The sequence below is a fragment of the Emydura macquarii genome, unplaced genomic scaffold (assembly GCF_026122565.2).
Source record: "Emydura macquarii macquarii isolate MOO-44397 ecotype Brisbane River unplaced genomic scaffold, CSIRO-AGI_Emac_v2 contig_2531, whole genome shotgun sequence".
Lineage (NCBI taxonomy): Eukaryota > Metazoa > Chordata > Testudines > Chelidae > Emydura > Emydura macquarii.
This window is the reverse complement of record NW_027132668.1, coordinates 7,613,558-7,632,724: the sequence shown is the minus strand read 5'-3', so window position 1 is coordinate 7,632,724 and position 19,167 is coordinate 7,613,558. Positions and strand designations below refer to the sequence as shown.

Genomic DNA, 19,167 nt, shown 5'->3' with positions numbered 1-19,167 from the left:
CTACGCGTTCCCCCCCCATTTCTGCCTTCCGCAAGATTTGCTGGGACTGAGCTACCGTAATACTTATAGCCCTCTTCTGGCTTCATCAGTTTTGGTTCACAGATCTCAGACTCTCCGCCCGCACACCACTCCACCTTAGGACACTTCCAGACCTCTTCACACAGCATCGGGGACAAGTCTGGCATCCCACTCTAGGCCACCTTCACCACACTGCCTGGTTTTTGGATGGGACTTGAGGGTGAACAAAGCATGTTCCACCCTGGTGAGACACATCCTTACTCAAAGCAGGAGAGCATTCACTACGGCCTGCTACCAAGCTAAATGGAAACGGTTCACTGCTTGGGCTCATCGCTGTCACCACTGAGTGACATATCTATCCTTATCATCCTTGATTACCTCCTTGAGCCCAAAACATCAGATCTTGCCCTCATCTCCCTGTGGGTTCACCTGGCAGCACTTAGTTCCTTTCTCCCTCCAGTGGATGGAGCCTTGGTGTTTACACACCCTACCACCATCTGTTTTATGAAAGGTCTTCTCAACATCTTTCCCCCAGTACTCAAACCCACATCCTCATGCGACCTTAATCTCATTCTCTCTGCCCTCACAAAGCCACCCTTTGAGCCACTGGCAATGTGCTCTTTCTCCCATCTCTCCATGAAGGTAATGTTCTTGGTCGCCATTACTTCAGCTAGATGGATCAGTGATGCAGGCTGATCCCCTGTACACCATATTTTATAAGGATAAAGTCTCATTGTAGCTTCACCCTAAGTTTCTCCCGAAAGTAGTGTTAGAGTTCCACCTCGATCAGTCCATTCACCTCCTTGTGTTTTGGTCCAAACTGCACGCCTCTCATGAGGATAGGATCCTACACTCCCTCGACATCTGCCATGCACTACTATTCTACCTCCATAGGACCTGTGCCTTTCGAACATCATCAAAACTGTTTGTAGCCATTGCGGGACTGGTCCAAAGGTCAACACTCTCCTTCCAACGAGTCTCGAAATGGTTATCCAGGTGCACTAGCCAATATACTGCTTCCTGATAGAGTTACCGCACACTCTATGCAAGTGCAAACAGTCACTTCCGCATACCTAGTAAATGTCTCATGGCAACACATCTGTCGTGCAGCAACATGGTGCTCGGATCACACATTCACATCCCAAGAGGATCAAAGTACACCAAGTGCACCATTGTGCAAGTGGCAGCTGAGGATGCTGCAGTGGGCCGTCTGTACAACCAACTGCTTTTCCTCTCTCATTCTCGCACCCACCTCCATGCTGATTACTGCTCGCTACTTACCCACGACTGGAATACATATAGGAACCATCACTCGAAGAAGAAGAGGTTACTTATCTGTAATTGGAAGTTTTTTGAGATGTGTGGACCCTATTTGTATTCCAGTGCCCACCCTGCATCCCCTCTTCTGCGGACTGCAATACTAGCAGTAAGAGGTTCACTGGAGTGGACTCAACCCGCAGGACCTATTATAACCTCGCTTAGGAGCTCAAGGGGAGACACAACGTACGTGCAGGTCAACGGACGCTGCTACAAAAACCTTCCCACTCTGGCACATGATGCGCATGTGCATCCATGATTGGAATACAGATAGGAACTAAATATCTTGAAGAATCTCCAGTTACAGATAAGTAACCTTCTCTCTTAAATTAACTAATAGGCTTGGTCAAAATGCTAATATTTCTTTTTTGTGAAATCTAGTACATAGGTCATAACAGGGCATTGCTGGCCCTTTAAAGGCAGATGTTGCTGAATACTCAAGTTTCTGTGTCTTGGCCCTTTAAAGACAGATATTCTGGGACTTGTAGTCACCAGCCATTTTCCTTTATATCTCTCAGCAAAGACTCCCAAGCACTCCCTGCTCTCTCCTGGGCTTCTCATCAACTAATAAAGTGGCATGACTATTATATATAACCAAGCCACTTTATCAGTGGGAGAGGGGAACAGGGAGTGCTTGGGAATCTCTGTGCTGGGAGATCTGAAGTAGAACTGCTGTGGCCATGTTAGGTTTCTTTTGGTAGAGCCCAGTGATGGAGCCTGCAAAGGTTTGAGACAAGAGTACTTTAAGCAAGCCATGTATTGCCTGGAGGTAAAGTGAACCCTGTGTCTGAAACATACTCCTGGTACATCTGCACCAAGGGGTGGACCCTGAAACCTAGGGAGAGGATTAGGGGAAGCCCTGTTGGAAGGGGTGAAGGCTTGTGGATATTCATACGACTCTAATGTTTAAAAAGACTATTTGCAGAGCCTCGTGAGAGGTATACAAAAAGCCTGAGGAGGAGATGTATACAGAAGGAGTTTTCTGAAACATATAGGGGCCCATTTTGTGTATTAATAAACCAGAACCCAGGAGGGAAGATGTTGTTGTTTATGGGAAATATAGTTTTGTGTTTGAGTGAGTGAGTGAGTGATTGCAGCTGACCCAGGGGGAAAACTAAGTCATCAGCTGCACTTGGGCATTGGAGAGGGAAGCAACTATATCACAATAAATTAAGAAGAAAATCCAAACTCCAGAACTGTTGTGTGCATACTTCTCTTTGCAGCCCCATAGTGAGTATTGTTTTCCTTCGAGTGATTACGAACATATGCATTCCACTGTAGGTATAAAGTGTGTCCAATGCACTTGAGTCAGAGTCTCTTGCCAGCAGTCCTACTAGGTGACACACGTGCCCCTGTATTTCTCGACTGCCAAGCCGACAGCATAAAAGGGACATGGTTTCCACTTCCATCTCAGTTTCTCACCTGTGGCCAGAGTTGGAGCTCCCAGAGCTGTTCAGCTTCAGTTTGCCCAACTCTATAAAGAGTTCTTACAGTAGATAGTTCTTAGTTCAGGAACTGGTGAATTTAAACATGGAAAAAGTCCCCAGGGATTAAGCAGTGTGCCACATATAGGCTGTGACCCCTGTCACAGATAGGCACAAAAGCTGCTTAATTTGCCTAGATGAGGGACAAATGTTGGATTTGTACCTCCTTCCCTACCAGAATGAAGAAACAGAGGGAGCTCTACTCAAAGTTCACCTTTCGAAGAAAGCAATGCATCCCTTTTTAGAATTGAACCGTGATGAGGTAGACACTTTGTCCACAAGGAGTGCTTCTCCAGCCGTCCTGGCTTTGAGGTCCAAATCCAGAGAGAAATGTCAATCATCATCCTCAGCAGCCTCCTTGAAGTGGTCTAAGCTGTCTGCATCTGAGTCTCACTAACGGTTGAAGTCCCACTCTTTGTCTCATAGAAAGGCCTCCAGTAAGTTTTCTGGTGCCCAGTTGAGGTCTGGTCATGGGCGCTTATGCTTGTGGTACAGTCAGAGGTGGCACCATCGACTCTGATTTTTCTGAGACCATTGAGACTGGAGTTTTCACCATTACTGGGTCCTTCTTCTCATAGACTCATAGTCTTTAAGGTCAGAAGGGACCATTATGATCATCTAGTCTGACTTCCTGCACAACGCAGGCCTAAGAGCCTCACCCACCCACTCCTGTAATAAACCCCTAACCTATGACTGAGTTATTGAAGTCCTCAAATCATGATTTAAAGACTTCTCCTATGCCATCTGTTCTGGCATTGTTAGCTAAGTCAGATGAAAACTTACCTCTTTGTGCCTGGACTCTGCAGGCCATCCTTGTAGTGAAAGACCTCCCATATCTGCTGGTACTTTCCTTTGATACACCGTCCAGCTGCAGTGATGTCCCTCTCTGCACTGTTGATGATGTTTATCAGAATGGCTTCATCTGTTTCTCTGGCTTCTTCATTTCTGATGTCAAAGCTCAATGGGCACCACTGGCACTTATCTATCTTGGTATTCCACTTGCTCCTTCAGACGCTTCATCTGTGTCAGTGCCATTAGGGCAGCTCCGAGTTTCTCCAACACAGAGACGTACACGAACACCAACAGAGACTGCTCCTCCATTTACTGAGATGAGTTGCATCTCTTTAGACCAATATCCCCTCCAAGGTTTCTTAGATCAGCTTACAGACCTCGTTCCAGAGATTCTAAAAGTCATGATTGGTACTCTTATGAGGAAGCCCAGGTCTGATGGAATACCCCCAACGGCCTTACTGGGCATCTTGGACTGTTCTGAGTGGGTCTAGACCTCAATCAGAGTTCCAATCTAGAAGTTCACCTTTACCCATATCATGCACTTCTAGGGGAGCCCCTTCTGCTGTCCCTCAGCATCCTTCTTTGTTGGAGCCTACAGAAGAAGGGAAGATAACGGGGGAATCTCTTGATGCCAAATATTTCATTTCTTCTCCGGATGAGGTTGTCACTCTGTAATTAATATATCTTCTGGAGGATTTTAAAGTTCCAGGGTTTTATGAGAAGGGTGGCCATATCTGTGGGAGTGCAGGTGGTGCATGTATTGTTGGTTAAATAAACCTTTTTTAATTAATCAGCAATTTCCAATTTTTCAGACAAGTTGCCTGAGGAGTACAGAGGAGAATTCTTGGCCATAGATTCCAAAGGACATCACGCTGCCTGAACATTGCTTCAGGGAGCCATCAACACAGCTTATGGTACCTCACACTCCTTGGTTGTAGCTATCTTGATGATATTCTCCTCTTGGCTGCAACTCTCTGGCATCTTGAGGAAGTTACAAAATATAATGGGAGATTTAGCCTTCAAACGGTCCAAACTGTTTTCCCAGAAAACAGATGATGCCATGTGCACCTTAAAAGATTCCTGAGTGAATCTCTGGTCATTGGGGGGTTTGCATCCCAGTAACAAAGAGGAAACTGTTTTAAACCTCAATCATACCATGAGTCCTCTTAGCCGAGGTCTCAGAATACTTCCAAAGGAAGGTATAAACCTCCTATAGATGTCACCTGTTGGATTCATCCACAACAGACCTTCTCACCAGACCACTGCAGCTTTGAAGCAGTTGTTTTGACTGCTCCATTGAGGACAGCACACGGACCATATCTCGCCTCCCTCCCTTTGGATAGCACCTATCTCACATCTGACAAGTGGCTGCTCAGCGCTGTAGAAGAGGAATGTTTCATCCAGTTCAGCTTCTTCTTTTTTCCTAGTCCACCTTCCCCATCATTTTTCAGGGATCCATTTCACAACATTGTATTGCTTCAGGAAGTGCAGTCTTTTTTTGGAGCTGGGAGCAAGAGAGGAGGTTCCTTACTAATACAAGATTTCTGTTTCTGGTACTTCCTGATTCCCAAAAAAACTTGTGGTCTCCATCCCATTCTAGACCTCAGAAAATTAAACTACTTCATCAATAAGATCAAGTTCAGGATGGTCACCCTTGCTTCCATTCTCTCTTCCTAGAGATTGGTATACTGCCATGATGCTTATTTTCATGTTGCGATACATCCTGGCCACAGAAAGATTCTTCAGTTCATAGCAGGCAACAACTACTACCAGTACATGGTGCTTCCCTTCATGTTATCTTTGGCCCCAAGGGACTTTACCAAGGGCATTACAGTGATAGCAGCCCTTCAGCACTGCATAGGTGTTCAGATATTTCCATACCTGGGCAATTGACTAGTTCAGGGAAGATCAAGTACCCGCATCCAAAACAGCATCTTTGTCATCAGACAGCTGCTCTCTTGTCCAGGTCTGAAATTGATTATAGACAAATCAAAGTTATAACCAACACAGTGAATAACTTTTCATAGGGCAGTCCTTGACACCATAACCTCTGTGGGTTACTTTCCTGTGGCAGAGTTCAGTCCATAGTCTCTGTCTGAAAACCTCATGTCCAACTCAAAGAAAAGTTTGTTTCTGCCTACAAATCCTGAGGTACGTGGCCTCATGCACATATGTGATTCTGCATGCCAGACTTCACCTCCACTGTTTGCAAGCCTAGCTTTATTCAGTATACCAACTGAGTGGTATTCACTAGACATGTTGATTTGCATATCTGCATTAGAGCTTCAGTCCCTGGACTAATGAATGGACCCTCTGAACACCTGCAATGGGGTTCTCTTTTTGCCACAGGGAACAGATTATGTTGCAGGGATTAGATGCACTCACCAAAGGCTGGATGGATCATCTCGGTCAACTCTAAGCTCAAGTTCTTTGGTCACCTCAGGAGGTCTTGCTCCACATAGAAGTGCTAGAGCTTTGTGCTATTCATCAAGCCTGCAAGACGTTTATGTCCATCACCAGAAACCAGTTGGTTTAAGTTCTGATAAACAAAGCACTACCATGTTTTATCTGAACAAGCAAGGGAGTTACAGGACCATCTCAGCTGCACTAAGAAGCAAGCTGCCTGTGGAATCTCTTTATAAGAAACAAGATCTTGCTAAAAGCTTTTCACCTTCCAGGGGTGCGGAACACTATTGCGGATTCCCTCAGTAGGAACTTGACCAACACAAATAGTCAACCAGGAAGGATATTGTTCTCCAGATCTTTGAATAGTGGGGGTACCCAGTAATAAACTTATTTGCGAACAACCTCAACAACAACATGCAGGGGATTTTGCTCCAGAGCAGGCTGCAGCCCAAGTTCCAGATGCCTTTCTTCTTCCCAGATCCAATCATCTGCTCTATGCATTCGCTTCCCCCCAGTTTCTCTTCTTCCGAGAGTATTTCAGGAAGATGAAAAGAGACAAGGCAATGTAAATCCTTCTGACACCGGCTTGGCCATGACAGTATTGGTTCATGAACCTGTATCAACTTTCTATCTGGCCACTGATGATTTTATGTCAAAACCAGGACAAGTTTCTTAATCCCAACCTTCAGTCTCTCCACCTCGCTGCATGGATAATCTCTGGTTGAATACATGTGAGAGATTATAGTCCTGAGAAGTCCAGGCCACCAGGGCCACATATGCCATAAAATGCAACCAGATCAAGCTTTATGAGACAACGCCAACTTTGGTAAATCAGTGCTGTGGTCTCTCTTAAAATAATCTAAAGTCCCATCACCTGTAAGGGAACTGCCTGTGAGTTACCTACAGTGGAATGTATATGTGCACAATCACTCGAAGGAGAAAAAATGGTTACCTGTACAGTAACTGTTCTTTGAGATGCATTATGCGATATACCTTCCACAATCCCATATACCTTCCACACTGCTTCAAACGTTAGACTGTGGTATGAGAGAACAGAGAAGGATGTGGAAATCACACCCCTTTTATGCCCTCAGCTTGGTGCATGAGGAGAGTAGGGGGCATGTGTGCAGCTTCGTGGTATAGCAGGCAAAAATCTGCAACTCAAGTGCATTGAGCACACGTACAACTATAGTGGAACGTATATATGCACAGCACATCTTGAAGAATAACAGTTATTGTATAGGTATGTAATTGTTTTCCTCTTTTCAGCAAGTCAAGAGAAAGGACAACTCAATATAATTGAAGACCAGTAGTAAAGATGTAATGTTTGGTTTCTTGGGGGGTTTTTTGTTTTATTTGTTTTTTATTCTCCATACAGGAAAAGATGTGTTTGAGGCATTTTATAAGAAAGATTTGGCCAAAAGACTGCTGGTAGGAAAAAGTGCATCAGTAGATGCTGAGAAGTCAATGTTGTCAAAGCTTAAACACGGTAAGCAACTGCAATTTTTTTACTTCCTTTGGTTTTTAAATCTGAACCTTTATTCTTATTTATGTTAAAGTGACTGGCCAGTTTTTCAAAAGAGCTGAGCGCCCTACAGCTCCCACTGTTCAGAATGGGAACTGCTGGTTGCTATGTACTCAAGGAAATGTGGCAATTTAATTTAAGTGCCTAAATGGGAGTGGAGTTCTTTTGGAAATCTGTGACAATAAGTTGTGATGGGCTTTTGGGTCTTTAGAGGGAACAGACTAAGCTTATTATTTCTTTGAGCTGTCCAGGAGAGTGCTGGACATTACAGAGCACAAGGTTTTGGGAAAATTTGGGGGTGTTGGAGTCACCTTGAAAGTAGTAACCAAGGCTGGTAGAAGCCATAGTGGGACTGTGGGGCTGTAGATAGCCTGCTGAGGTCAGAGCTGCTGAACCAGAGCTGTCTAGCACAGAGACATTCAGGGTTTGGCCTGCATGCTGATAGGCTGATTGTGAGCATTGCAGGTTGGGAGCTACAGCAGCAAAGTTGTGAGGCACCCAGGGTTGCAGGGCAAGGGTGACACAACCTCTCACTGGTCTGGGTTTGCACCTGAATCCTGTCACAGTGGTGTAGTTATGCAGGATTTACACACAGCTTGCTATTTTAACTGAGGTTTACACTTCGAGCACTAGTAAATTAGTTTGAAGTGATTCTCAAGTGAAAAGGCTGGGAACAATCAAAGAAAGGTTAGTTTTATTATTTTCTGTTTGTTTATTTCAGGCAAGGGAAATAGAACAAAGGAAAGTATAAAGATAAGTAAGAATCAGAAAAGGCAGGTCCTCATTTATCTGGATTTGCACCCTAAAGACTGTCACAATGGCCTAAAATTAAGCTTTTATTATTTGTTTTATGTTTATTGAAATCATGGAAACTTTGCTTTAATTTATGTGACAGAATGTGGTGCTGCTTTCACCAGCAAACTGGAGGGAATGTTCAAGGATATGGAACTTTCAAAAGATGTCATGATTCAGTTTAAGCAGGTAAATTTAACTTCACTTATGCATGGTTATGATGATATAACTAGGGAATTGATGTCACATAATTGTACCGAACTAAACCCTGACAAAACAGGTTTTCCACAAGCTGTTTATAGTTCAGTGTATTTGCTGGGAGGTTATGTGACCTTACAGTTTCATTTGATTTTGTTTTGACTCTTAATAATAAAGCCTGAATATAGTGTTGTCACTAAATTTATTATTAGACTCACATCTAAAATCCATTTTAAGACCCAATTTTACCATGTGAGAATTATTGTCAGATTGTGACTAGTTCAATATGAATGACCTATATCTGGTGATGAATGTTCTTGTGCCATACAGACTGGATTGTTGTTGTTCTGTTCTCTGGATGCTCAGCCCCAATCCTATCTAGGCTGCATTTCTTTCAAAATGTACCACCATGTATCATCTTAACATCTGTATGGAGGTGCTAACATGCTATTCTGATTTTGCAGTACATACACTGGCTCCCCCTTAAAAGTTTTTATATGGCTACTTTAAAATTCTTTTGACTTTCAAGTCCCTTAGAAAAACAGATCTAATAGACCTAATTGATAGTCATCTTGTCTATTTTGTTCCCAACCATTCACTAGGTTCTGAATTGCCTAGGTATGTTGTGTGTTTTTGTATAATTTTGAGACAGTGGGAGCTAGAACATTTTCCAACTGTGGACATCACTTCTAGAAAACTTCCTGCTACTGTACATAATTTCCAATTGGAATCAGTATTTTAAAAAACTTAAGAACACCTATGTTTACTCTGGGTATTAATTGTTTTTGATCTCACATTTTTATATTGCACTGTGCTCCAAGGCATTTTTTAATGAGAAATGCTTTATAATTTCAACTTTGATTTACAGTCAACTCTTTGGATATTTAAATGATTGACAAAGTTAATTCACTGTTTAAAAAATCTTTACTCCAGATGGTAATTAACAGAAGCCATATTGGCTTACTTTTCCAAGTTTATTTTTAATGTATTGTGTCAGTAGGATTTTTAACAGGTTTGGGGTTTAAAAAAATTTTATTGTATTTTAGTATATGCAGAACCAAAGTGATCCAGGCAATATAGACCTGACGGTAAATATACTTACTATGGGATATTGGCCAACCTATACACCCATGGAAGTTCACTTAACTCCGGAGGTGAGTCTTTTAGAACAAGAATTTGTAGTCTCTTATGGTGCAGGGGTAGGAACTTCACTATTAAGGTTGCCTAATAAATCCAATTATAACTGTTTTCAATTACTTATAACAAGATTAGGTCAAAACTTCTCAAATTTCAAAGTTGGGTGGATGAGAGGAAGTAGGTGAGAATTCACAAAGTGGTTAACCAGCCAGCCTTCATAATGCAAAATATTATTTAGGACAAAAGTATTATGAAAAACAAAATGTATTTGGAAAACAATAAACAGCTTATATGCATGTCTGTTTTACCAGGTATCATCCATCTTCCACATGGAGACCCTAGTAGGTTTCAAAGTCCTTCAAATTCCATTAGCAGGGTCTGTTGCAGTATAATGTCAAATTCCATTAGCCGGGTCTGTTGCAGTATAATGTCAAGTTTTGAATCCAGTGAGAGTGACACCTCCGGTATATCAGTCTGGACACTTTATATAATTGTGTCTACATTGTGCTGCATTGCAACTATAGGTGTGAATTGCAGAGTGCAGCAAAGTGTTGTGCGCTAACTGTTCTGTGTGGATGCTGCTGGGCAAACTAAAAGGTACCTAGTTGATATATAACACAAACTAGATACCTTTTAGTTTGCACCAGGAGCGTCCACACGCTCCTGTTAGGACACAACACTTTGCTGAGCTCTGCAACTCATGCACCTGTAGTCCACACTGCAGCACAGTTCTTTGTTTGCTTGGATCTCTTGCACATGGTCACAACCAGTCTATGCAATTTCCTCCCAGACGTACTTCTGCAGATCTGCTTACTTGTGGAGGGATTTGCATTAATTATCTCCTAATGATGATGTCACTTGCTAGTTTAAATGAGTAAATGGTGGATTCTCTGTAACTTGAAGTCTAAGTCATCATTTGAGGACTTCAGTGACTCAGCCAGAAGTTATAGATTTAATACAGGAGGAGGTGGGTGAGGTTCTATGGCCTATGATGTGCAGGAGATCAGATTAGAGGATCACTATAGTTCCTTCTGGTCTTAAAGTCTGTGGGGATTTGGGAGCAGAGTGCAAGATGTTTAAGAACCTTCTTTCCTCTCCTCCTCCTCTGACTTCATCACCTGTGGGGAACAGATGATGGCAGGCCCAGGATGAAAACATCGTTTTGGTATATGTTCTTATTCTTTTAGTGGGAATTTGGTTTTATCTTAATTAAAATTTATTTATTTTCAAGAAAGTTAAGTTATATGAACTGAGAGTAGCTTTGCTTAACATCAATTTTTTCGCTCTGTTTAAGCTGGCACGAAATGTATGTAAATAAGGGCAGATTTCTGTCTTGAACTTCACTTTTATGTAAACTATGATTTTGAAATATTAAGATGAGCCTAACACACCATTTCTTTGAAAATCAGTCTGCTAGATTACTGTTGGTACAATATAGGTTAACTTTTTTCTCCTCTTTTTCTTCTTTGTTTACAGATGGTTAAGCTTCAAGAGGTATTTAAGACCTTTTATCTTGGAAAACACAGTGGTCGAAAGCTTCAATGGCAGACCACTTTAGGGCATGCTGTCTTGAAAGCAGAATTTAAGGAAGTACGTTTGCTTTTTTAAAGCTTATATATCTGCTTTTAAATAAAATAACTTTTTTGGAATCTCTTACCTTGTTAAACAGTTAAAGTAATTAATAAAACAATTTTTTTTGCAGAGGATGAGACTAGAATCTAACAATATTTTATTTTATTCAACTCCTTGCTGATTAGGCCTTAATTGGCATATTGTGTCCAGTTCTAGGTGTCACATTTAAAAAAAGATGTGGACAAATTGGAGAAAGTCCAGAGAAGAGCAACAAAAATTATTAAAGGTCTAGAAAACATGACCCCTGAGGGAAGATTGAAAAAATTGGGTTTTTTTAGTCTGGAAAAAAGAAAACTGAAGGGGGGACATAACAGTTTTCATGTACACAGAAGGTTGTTACAAGGAGAAGGGAGAAAAAATATTCTCCTTAACCTCTGAGTGTAGGACAAGAAGAAATGGGCTTAAATTGCAGCAAGGGTGGTTTAGGTTGGCCATTATGAAAAACTTCCTAAATGTCAAGGTGTAGTTAAGCACTGGAATGAATTGCTTAGGAAGGTAGTGGAAATCTCCATCATTGGAGATTTTTAAGAACAGGTTAGACAAATACCTGTCAGAGATGTCTAGGTAATGTTTGGTCCTGCCATAAGTGCAGAGACTGAACAAGATGACCTCTCGAGGTCCCTTCCAATCCTACAAACCTATTATTCTATATTAAATATTTAGAAAAATGTGTTTGCTTTCTTTCTTGTATTTATTTAGAATGTGGTATTTTAGTTACAAAACTCTACCATGAAACATCTTTCAACAGAAACTGTTGTGGCTCAATAAAATGTCTCATTTACTAATGAAGAGAAGCCTATAGCAGGCAGGAAACAAAGTGTGGGACGGAAATTTTTTTTAATAGTATTTTGAAGGAACTACGTAGTGATAGAATATTAGGCTTAGCTATTACAAAACCATGCTGAAAAGGATCAGGGGTATCATGTAATGAATGTGATTACATTTAAATGCTTGTTAAATGATTAAAGTATTAAGTAACTGAAATGTTTCTTAACATAGCTTTTGTTCTGTCTCATGAGATATCTTCATCAATAACACAACCTCATTGTACTGGAGCACAAACATCATTTAACTCTGATGTCAATGGTGACTAGTTCTAAATACAGAATTTAGAGCCATGCGATCATGTCAAGTAGGGTTACCATATTTGAGGGTCCCAAAAAGAGAACACTGCCAGAGGAGGGAGTTGGTGGTGCGGGGGTATAGTTGAGAGTGCTGGAGAGGAGGTACGTGTGGGGACGGTACTCATTGGAGGTGAGGAGCAGGGTTTCTCCCTGTCACAGGAGCAGGGCAGTTGGCACAAGTCCAGGACTCAGTGAAAGCCATCAATCAGTGCCTTCCTGCGGAACCCCTCCCTGGGGCTGGGAACCAGGGCCTGGGTGGGCAGGATCCAGCAGCTGTGGCTTGCAGGGGAATGGACCAGTTGGGAAGTGGACCAATCAGAGCTCTTTCTGAGCTACAGCTTGTCTGCTCTGCAAAAACCCTGGATATTTCCTGTTACTTGAAAAATCTGTTTGTACAGAGAAAGGAGGCTCAAAAAAAGAGGCTAAAGCCTGGTCTACACTGGCAATGGAGGGTGATGTAACGCCACTTATGGCGACCCTCTAAAGTATATGTCTCCACTGGCACATAAGTTCCGTCGATTTAAAACACGGTAAAAGCTGACCTAATAAAACCACTTCTGCAAGTGGCATAGCGCTGAATTCAAATTCCATGGGTCGAATTTGCATCAGTGTAGGCAGAGTGCAACATAAATCGAAGCCATTGGCCTCCAGGAGGTATCCCATAATGCCCCGTTGTGACCGCTCTGGACATTCACACTCTGCTGTAACGTGACCACGTGAACAGGAAATAGTTTCTTCTCTCAAGCCCCAGGAAATTTTGAATTTCCGGTTTAGACAGCATGGAGAGAGCTTTGTAGCTGAACTGCTTATGGTGACTGCACGACCCAAATGCGCTCCAGCTTGGAGTTGACCAGAGGTCTTGGATCTCATTGGTCTGTTAGGCGAAGAGTCTGTTCTGGCTCAGCTCCGAGTCAGAAAAAGAAATTTAGATATATACGAGAAGATATCTCACAGCATGTTGGAGAAGTGGCACAACAGGGACGCACAGCAATGCCGCGTTAAGATCAAAGAGATGAGGCAGGCTTATCAGAAAACTAGAGAAGCTAACAGCCATTCTGGCTCCTTGCCCAAAACATGCCGCCTTTATGAGGAGCTGCATGCAATTCTCGGCGGTGTCCCCACACTGTGCCACCATGTAGCATCGATACCTCTGAAGAATCCCAGTCCAGGACGAGTGAGGAGGACTCTGTGGATGAGGAGAGCAGGGTGCAGAAGAGCGGGGTATCCATTCTCCGTGAGAGCCAGGACCTGTTCGTTACTCCAGAGCAGTCCAGCCACACACAAGACAGCGGGCCTAATCGAGATGCAGTGGAAGGCACTTCTGGTGAGTGTGTGTGGCAAATCTTTTTTTTGCGGTTATGTCCCCAGTCCAAACTTAAAAGGAGTTTGTGTTTTTGAGGGGAGGGTCTTACTGGGTGGTGGCAAACTTCAGTGGAGGGTTACTCCCGCAACAGACTATTTATGTGCAGAGGTATGCTCCAAGAATCCTCTGTGGATATCTCAAGGAAACCTTTCTGTAGGTAATCTATTAACCTTTGCAGAAGGTTTCTGGGGAGGGCAGCCTTATTTCTTCCGCCACGGTAGGATACTTTTCCTTGCCACTCTGCTAATGAGCAGGCATCGTCGCGGAACACAGCATAGCAGCATAAGGACCAGGCCTGTACCCTGATGCTTGCAGCAAATCTTTCCTTTCTGCCTGCATTACCCTCAGGAGACTGATATCACACATGGTCACCTAGGGAAGATGGTGCAAGGTAAAAATACCCGACCAATACAGTCATTCTGTTTTATTCCTCTGCTGTAGACGGTCCCTGGGTGCCTCCCCAAGACTATTCCTAGTCCTAGTACTGTTGCAATGGGCATTATGGGTCAGGACACTGGTTGCCCTATGTTTTCTGCCACAATTCACCCACAGTGTCCTCTAATCTGTTTTGCCCACTTCCTCCCAAACCGGTCTTTGGCATGTTACAGGGGAGGCCGGTGATCCCTCTCCTTGCTCAAGTATGGATTGTGGATTTTAGTGCTAATGAAACCTCTCTCTAACAGATGCAAGAGCCCCTTGCTTACCATGTCTGTAATGCCAGTCCGACCCTTCCGAAATGTACAGAATGGAATGCGGGTCTGGCTTAGCCTTATGAACATGAAAGGGAGTACTTTTTACATTCTAACATTTCCTTTAATACTTTGGATCGACTAACAATGACAACTTTGTGCTTTGCTTATCTTACAGTAGACACCTTGGCCTTTGGCCCCCCTTGCCGAACTCCAGCTGAAAGACTTTCCCAGATTAGGAAGCGGGGGAAAAAAAAAACATGGGATGACGTGCTCAGCAAACTAATGAACGCCTCCGTGGCTGCTGACACAAAGCTCAGCCTGGAGGATGTCCTTATCTGAAAAACTAGACATGGACATGGAACACAGAAGATCTGCGCAGGAGCATGAGATGCAACAGAAGACGTTGCGTATTATGAGGGATCGGTCCAACATGCTGAGGTGTCTGGTAGAGCTCCAGGAAGAGCAGCGGCAGGACAGACTCCCTCTGTAGCCCCTCCAAAATGCTCTGCCGCCTACCGCTTTGTTATCAGACCCCACCCCCAAGCAATCTAGGAGGAGACTGAGCAGGGTGCAGTATGTGTTGCACTCCACACCGGTGGAAGTGAGCAAAAGGACGCGACGGCCCCTTTAAAAATTGCACGCAGCCACAGTTGCTTGCACAGTGACACTTTACAATGTTAACTTATCTTACTTCCCCCCCATTGAAACGGGTCACAAATAAAACTTTGTAGCATTAAAAAACATCTGTCTTTATTCATTAATAGCTTGGGTGAGGAGAGAAGGGGAGTGGACCACTGAAGCGAGGGTGGGGGATGGGAAATAAAGGCACAGCACAGACATACATTACTGCAGTTCATTGCAAAACCGTTTTTTCAATGCTTTGCAAAGCCGAAGCACTCCGCAGTTGGCTCTGAGCGTAGCGCTGGAATCTGGCTGCTCAAAATTTGCAGCCAGCCTATCAGCCTCCATGGCCTTCATTTCACACAAATTATGGAGCACACAGCATGCAGATATAACTGATGGGATGTTCTTTTCAGTGATGTCAAGCCCTAGTAAACAGACATTTCCATCTGGCTTTTAAATGGCCAAATGCACATTCCACCACCATTCTGCACTTGCTGAGCCTGTTATTGAAACGCTCCTTCTTGCAGTCCAGGTGCCCGGTGTAGGACTTCATTAGCCAAGAGAGCAAAGGGTAGGCATGATCCCCCACTATCCCTATTGGCATTTCCACATCCCCAATGTTTATTTTTTGGTCAGGGAAGAAAGTGCCCGCCTGCATCTTATTGAACAGACCTAAGTTCCTAAAGATGTGCGTATCATGCACCTTTCCAGACCACCCCACAAAGATGTTGGTGAAACGTCCCCTTTGATCCACAAGGGCCTGCAACATCATTGAGAAGTATCCCTTCTGGTTTATGTACTCTGTAGCAAGGTGGTCAGGTGCTAGGATAGGGATGTGCGTGCCATCTATTCCCTCCCCCCCCACGGTTTGGGAACCCCAGTGCAGCAAACCCTTCCACTATGTCCTGCACGTTTCCCAAAGTCACTACTCTTCGTAGCAGAAGTCTATTAATCGCCCTACACACTTGCATCACAGCAGCTCCAACAGTGGATTTACCGACTTGGAATTGATTCCCTACTAACCGGTAGCAGTCTGAGGTTGCCATTTTCCACAGAGCAATGGCCACTCGCTTCCCCACTATCAGAACTGGTCTCAAGTGAGAATTCACGTGCTTCAGGGCTGGAGACAGCTCCAAGCAAAGTTCAAAGAAAGTGGCCTTTCGCATACGAAAGTTCTGCAGCTACTGCTCATCATCCCACACCTTCATAACGATGCGCTCCCACCAATCTGTACTTGTTTCCTGGGACCAGAACTGGTGCTCCACGGACTGAAGATGATTCATGACAGCCTGCAGCAAAAGGGAATTGTTCCAATCTATGACTTGTAGCTGGGCAGCCTCAGTAACATTGCTATTTTCTGTGCTGCGGCTCCTCTCCCGCCTTTGAAAATACTGAAGGATAAACCGTGAGGTATTTGTGATGCTCACAATGATAGTGCAGAGCTGAGTGGGCTCCATATCTTTCCAGCAATGGCGTGCACGAGCCATAGAAAAACGGTGCGAAAAAGCGTTTGCAGTTTGTTTGGGACAAGATGGGAGCACGTTGCATCATGGAAGGATAAAAAGCTTTCCAAAAGCCTCTGCGGCTAGTTGCACTGTGGGATAACTACCCACAGTGCACTGCTTTGAATGTCGACCCAAGCGTGGTGAGTGGGGATGCAAGAGCCCGGCGCAAGGAGCATGGTGTGATCACGCTCCTGTGACTTTTAAAATTTAGCGGGTGAAAGTTGATTTCAAGTAAATCGACTTCAGTCTGCAGTGAAGACATACCCTATGTCTGGGAAAACCCAGCTGTATGGCAATCCTAATGTAAAATTAAGATGATGGACAAGTTTGTAATTGACAACAGACTTAAAATGTTTGTATGTGCATAGCAATCTTGAATTATTAATTTCCTTCCCATTGCCTAATTTTACAAACATCACACTTCTGTTAAACCTGTTGCTGCAAAATTGCATGAATTAAAGAGAATGTTTTGGTCTTCTGTCAAGTTTTATCTGATACTGGCATCTTTCATGTTAGTTTGCTCATCTCTGTTAAACACATTGGGTGAAATCCTGGCCTCATTTAAGTCCATGAGAGTTTTGCAATTCACTTCATTGGAGTCAGGATTTCACCTATTGTGTGCATCTAGAAGAAAATGCTGTTAGATGAATACTGGGCTATGCAGGTAACCTGTTGATGCACTACACTACCAAAATAATGTGCAGGGTGGGGTTTTTTTTGTAATTTGTCTTGCAGTTGCTACGTTTCCTTGGCAGTACATTTTAGGATACATAATTATGCAGCAGAATTCTATTAAATACACATTTCTCTTCATCTAGAAGCTATTTGTTAAATAACCTGTAGATTATACAATTTGTCATCAGAGTTCTTCTTCTAGTGCTTGCTCATGTTCATTCTGAATGTAGCTGTGTGTGTGCACCACATGCACCGGTGCCAGAAGTTTGTCCCCTAGAGTTACCCGTAGAGCTGGCTCTAGCACCCTCTGCAGTAGCGCGGGTATGCGCTTGCATATATGGCACTGCTAGCCCCCTCCCTCTCAGTTCCTTCTTAACCCCTGTGACAGTGCTGAAACGACTCTCTTGATGTCTCAAGTCTCTGTCTTCCTAGTGGTTTTCTATCTATTTAGTACCAGTGTATATAGTTTCAAAGTTCTAGAAAGTTGTTATTAGTTATTAGTTAGCTAGGTTCGCAGCTAAGGAAGCTCCGAGGGTCGGGGCATGCCCCAGTCCCTGGGATTCAAGCCCTGCACTTCTTGTAAGAAGCCTATGCCACTGAGTGTCCCTCATCAGAGCTGTCTGAGATGCTTGGGGGAAGCCCACCTCTCTGCGAAGTGCAACATTTGTAAGAGCTTTCGCTCGAGAACCAAGAAGGACCGAGATATAAGAGTCAAGGCCCTTCTAATGAGAGTGGCGCTCAGACTGGCGTCGGAGCCGAAATCGGACTCGGGACCAAGTACCACGGCCCCGTTGAAAAGCATTCTGCCAGCATCGGAGCTCCCCTGGCACCGCTTGTCATCCCCAGTGCCGAAGAAGTACCAGAAGAAGGCGCACTTGGAGAGGGAACGTTCGCCAGCACCGAAGCCGGCTAAGAAAGCCTCAAAGAAGCCAGAGTTAGCCCAGAAAGGGTCTCCGCCCGGATGGGTGGCGAGTCCAGCTATTCTGCCACCGCCGACTCCAGGGAGCAGCAGAGGTCTGTGCCACCTGTTGCTCCCTTCCATGCCTGAGGCGTTCCAGGCAATGATGAGCCTGTTGGCATCACCGGTGCCGCCTATGCTGCAAGAGGGTAGGGCAGTGCACCAAGGAGTAGACGCCCCAATCGAGGGTTCACAGAGGGGACGCCGACGTCGGCGCAGTGGCCCTGGCCCTCGTCCGCGGGCTGCTCTTCGTCGACCTCTAGGTGCTCGTCAGGCTCTTGGCACTGGTCACCGGAGCCACACCAGGACAGATCGAGGTCGAGCCACCGGTTGCCGAGTAATAGGCACCGGTCCGTGGGACATCAGCACCGATCCTCCAAGCGTCAGCACTCTCTGGGGTCCCGAAATTCTCGGAGCCCTGGGCATGGTATATCACCAGCACGCAGCAGGGCACTGGAGCTGCAGCACCACGCAAATCCTTATAGGAAACCCATGGACAAGACGAAATTGCGGCATCAACAATGATCTGGCTCCGGTCACCACTCCCCAGCACTGGCTCTTTGACACCGGGAGTTGGATATGCAAATGAGGTCGGCACCCCAGTGGTCACCGGAGCGTTCTTCCCTGAGCTCAGGAGATGAAGTGGTACTTCCCCCGAGGAGACAAGCTATGAAGCGGCTATGCATGTCCCCATGCTGCCACAGATGAGAGGATGGTCACAAGGACAGTGGTCTGGGCCCTGGCAGTACTGGAATCCACCCCAAGGTGCCTTATCCACTCTCCTTTATGGGAGCTTCGGCGCCATACTCCTCAAAGAACATCACTATGGCACCAACCATAGACGTTGACTCAGACCATGAGGAGTTGTCAGGCAGCCCGTCAGTGGCTACCCCATCTTGGGAAAGAGTGCCCGCACCCTGTCAAC

General features: G+C 44.4%; 1 protein-coding gene across 1 annotated transcript in view; it reads left to right on the top strand.

Moving 5' to 3' along the window:
* CUL4A (cullin 4A) overlaps window positions 1-19,167 on the top strand; it is an 84,075-nt gene that overhangs the window by 53,050 nt on the left and 11,858 nt on the right. The window contains exons 13-16 of the mRNA XM_067563659.1: window positions 7,396-7,506; window positions 8,438-8,523; window positions 9,579-9,686; window positions 11,146-11,259. Of these exons, the coding sequence (XP_067419760.1) occupies window positions 7,396-7,506; window positions 8,438-8,523; window positions 9,579-9,686; window positions 11,146-11,259 (419 nt within the window). The remainder of the gene's footprint in view (window positions 1-7,395; window positions 7,507-8,437; window positions 8,524-9,578; window positions 9,687-11,145; window positions 11,260-19,167) is intronic.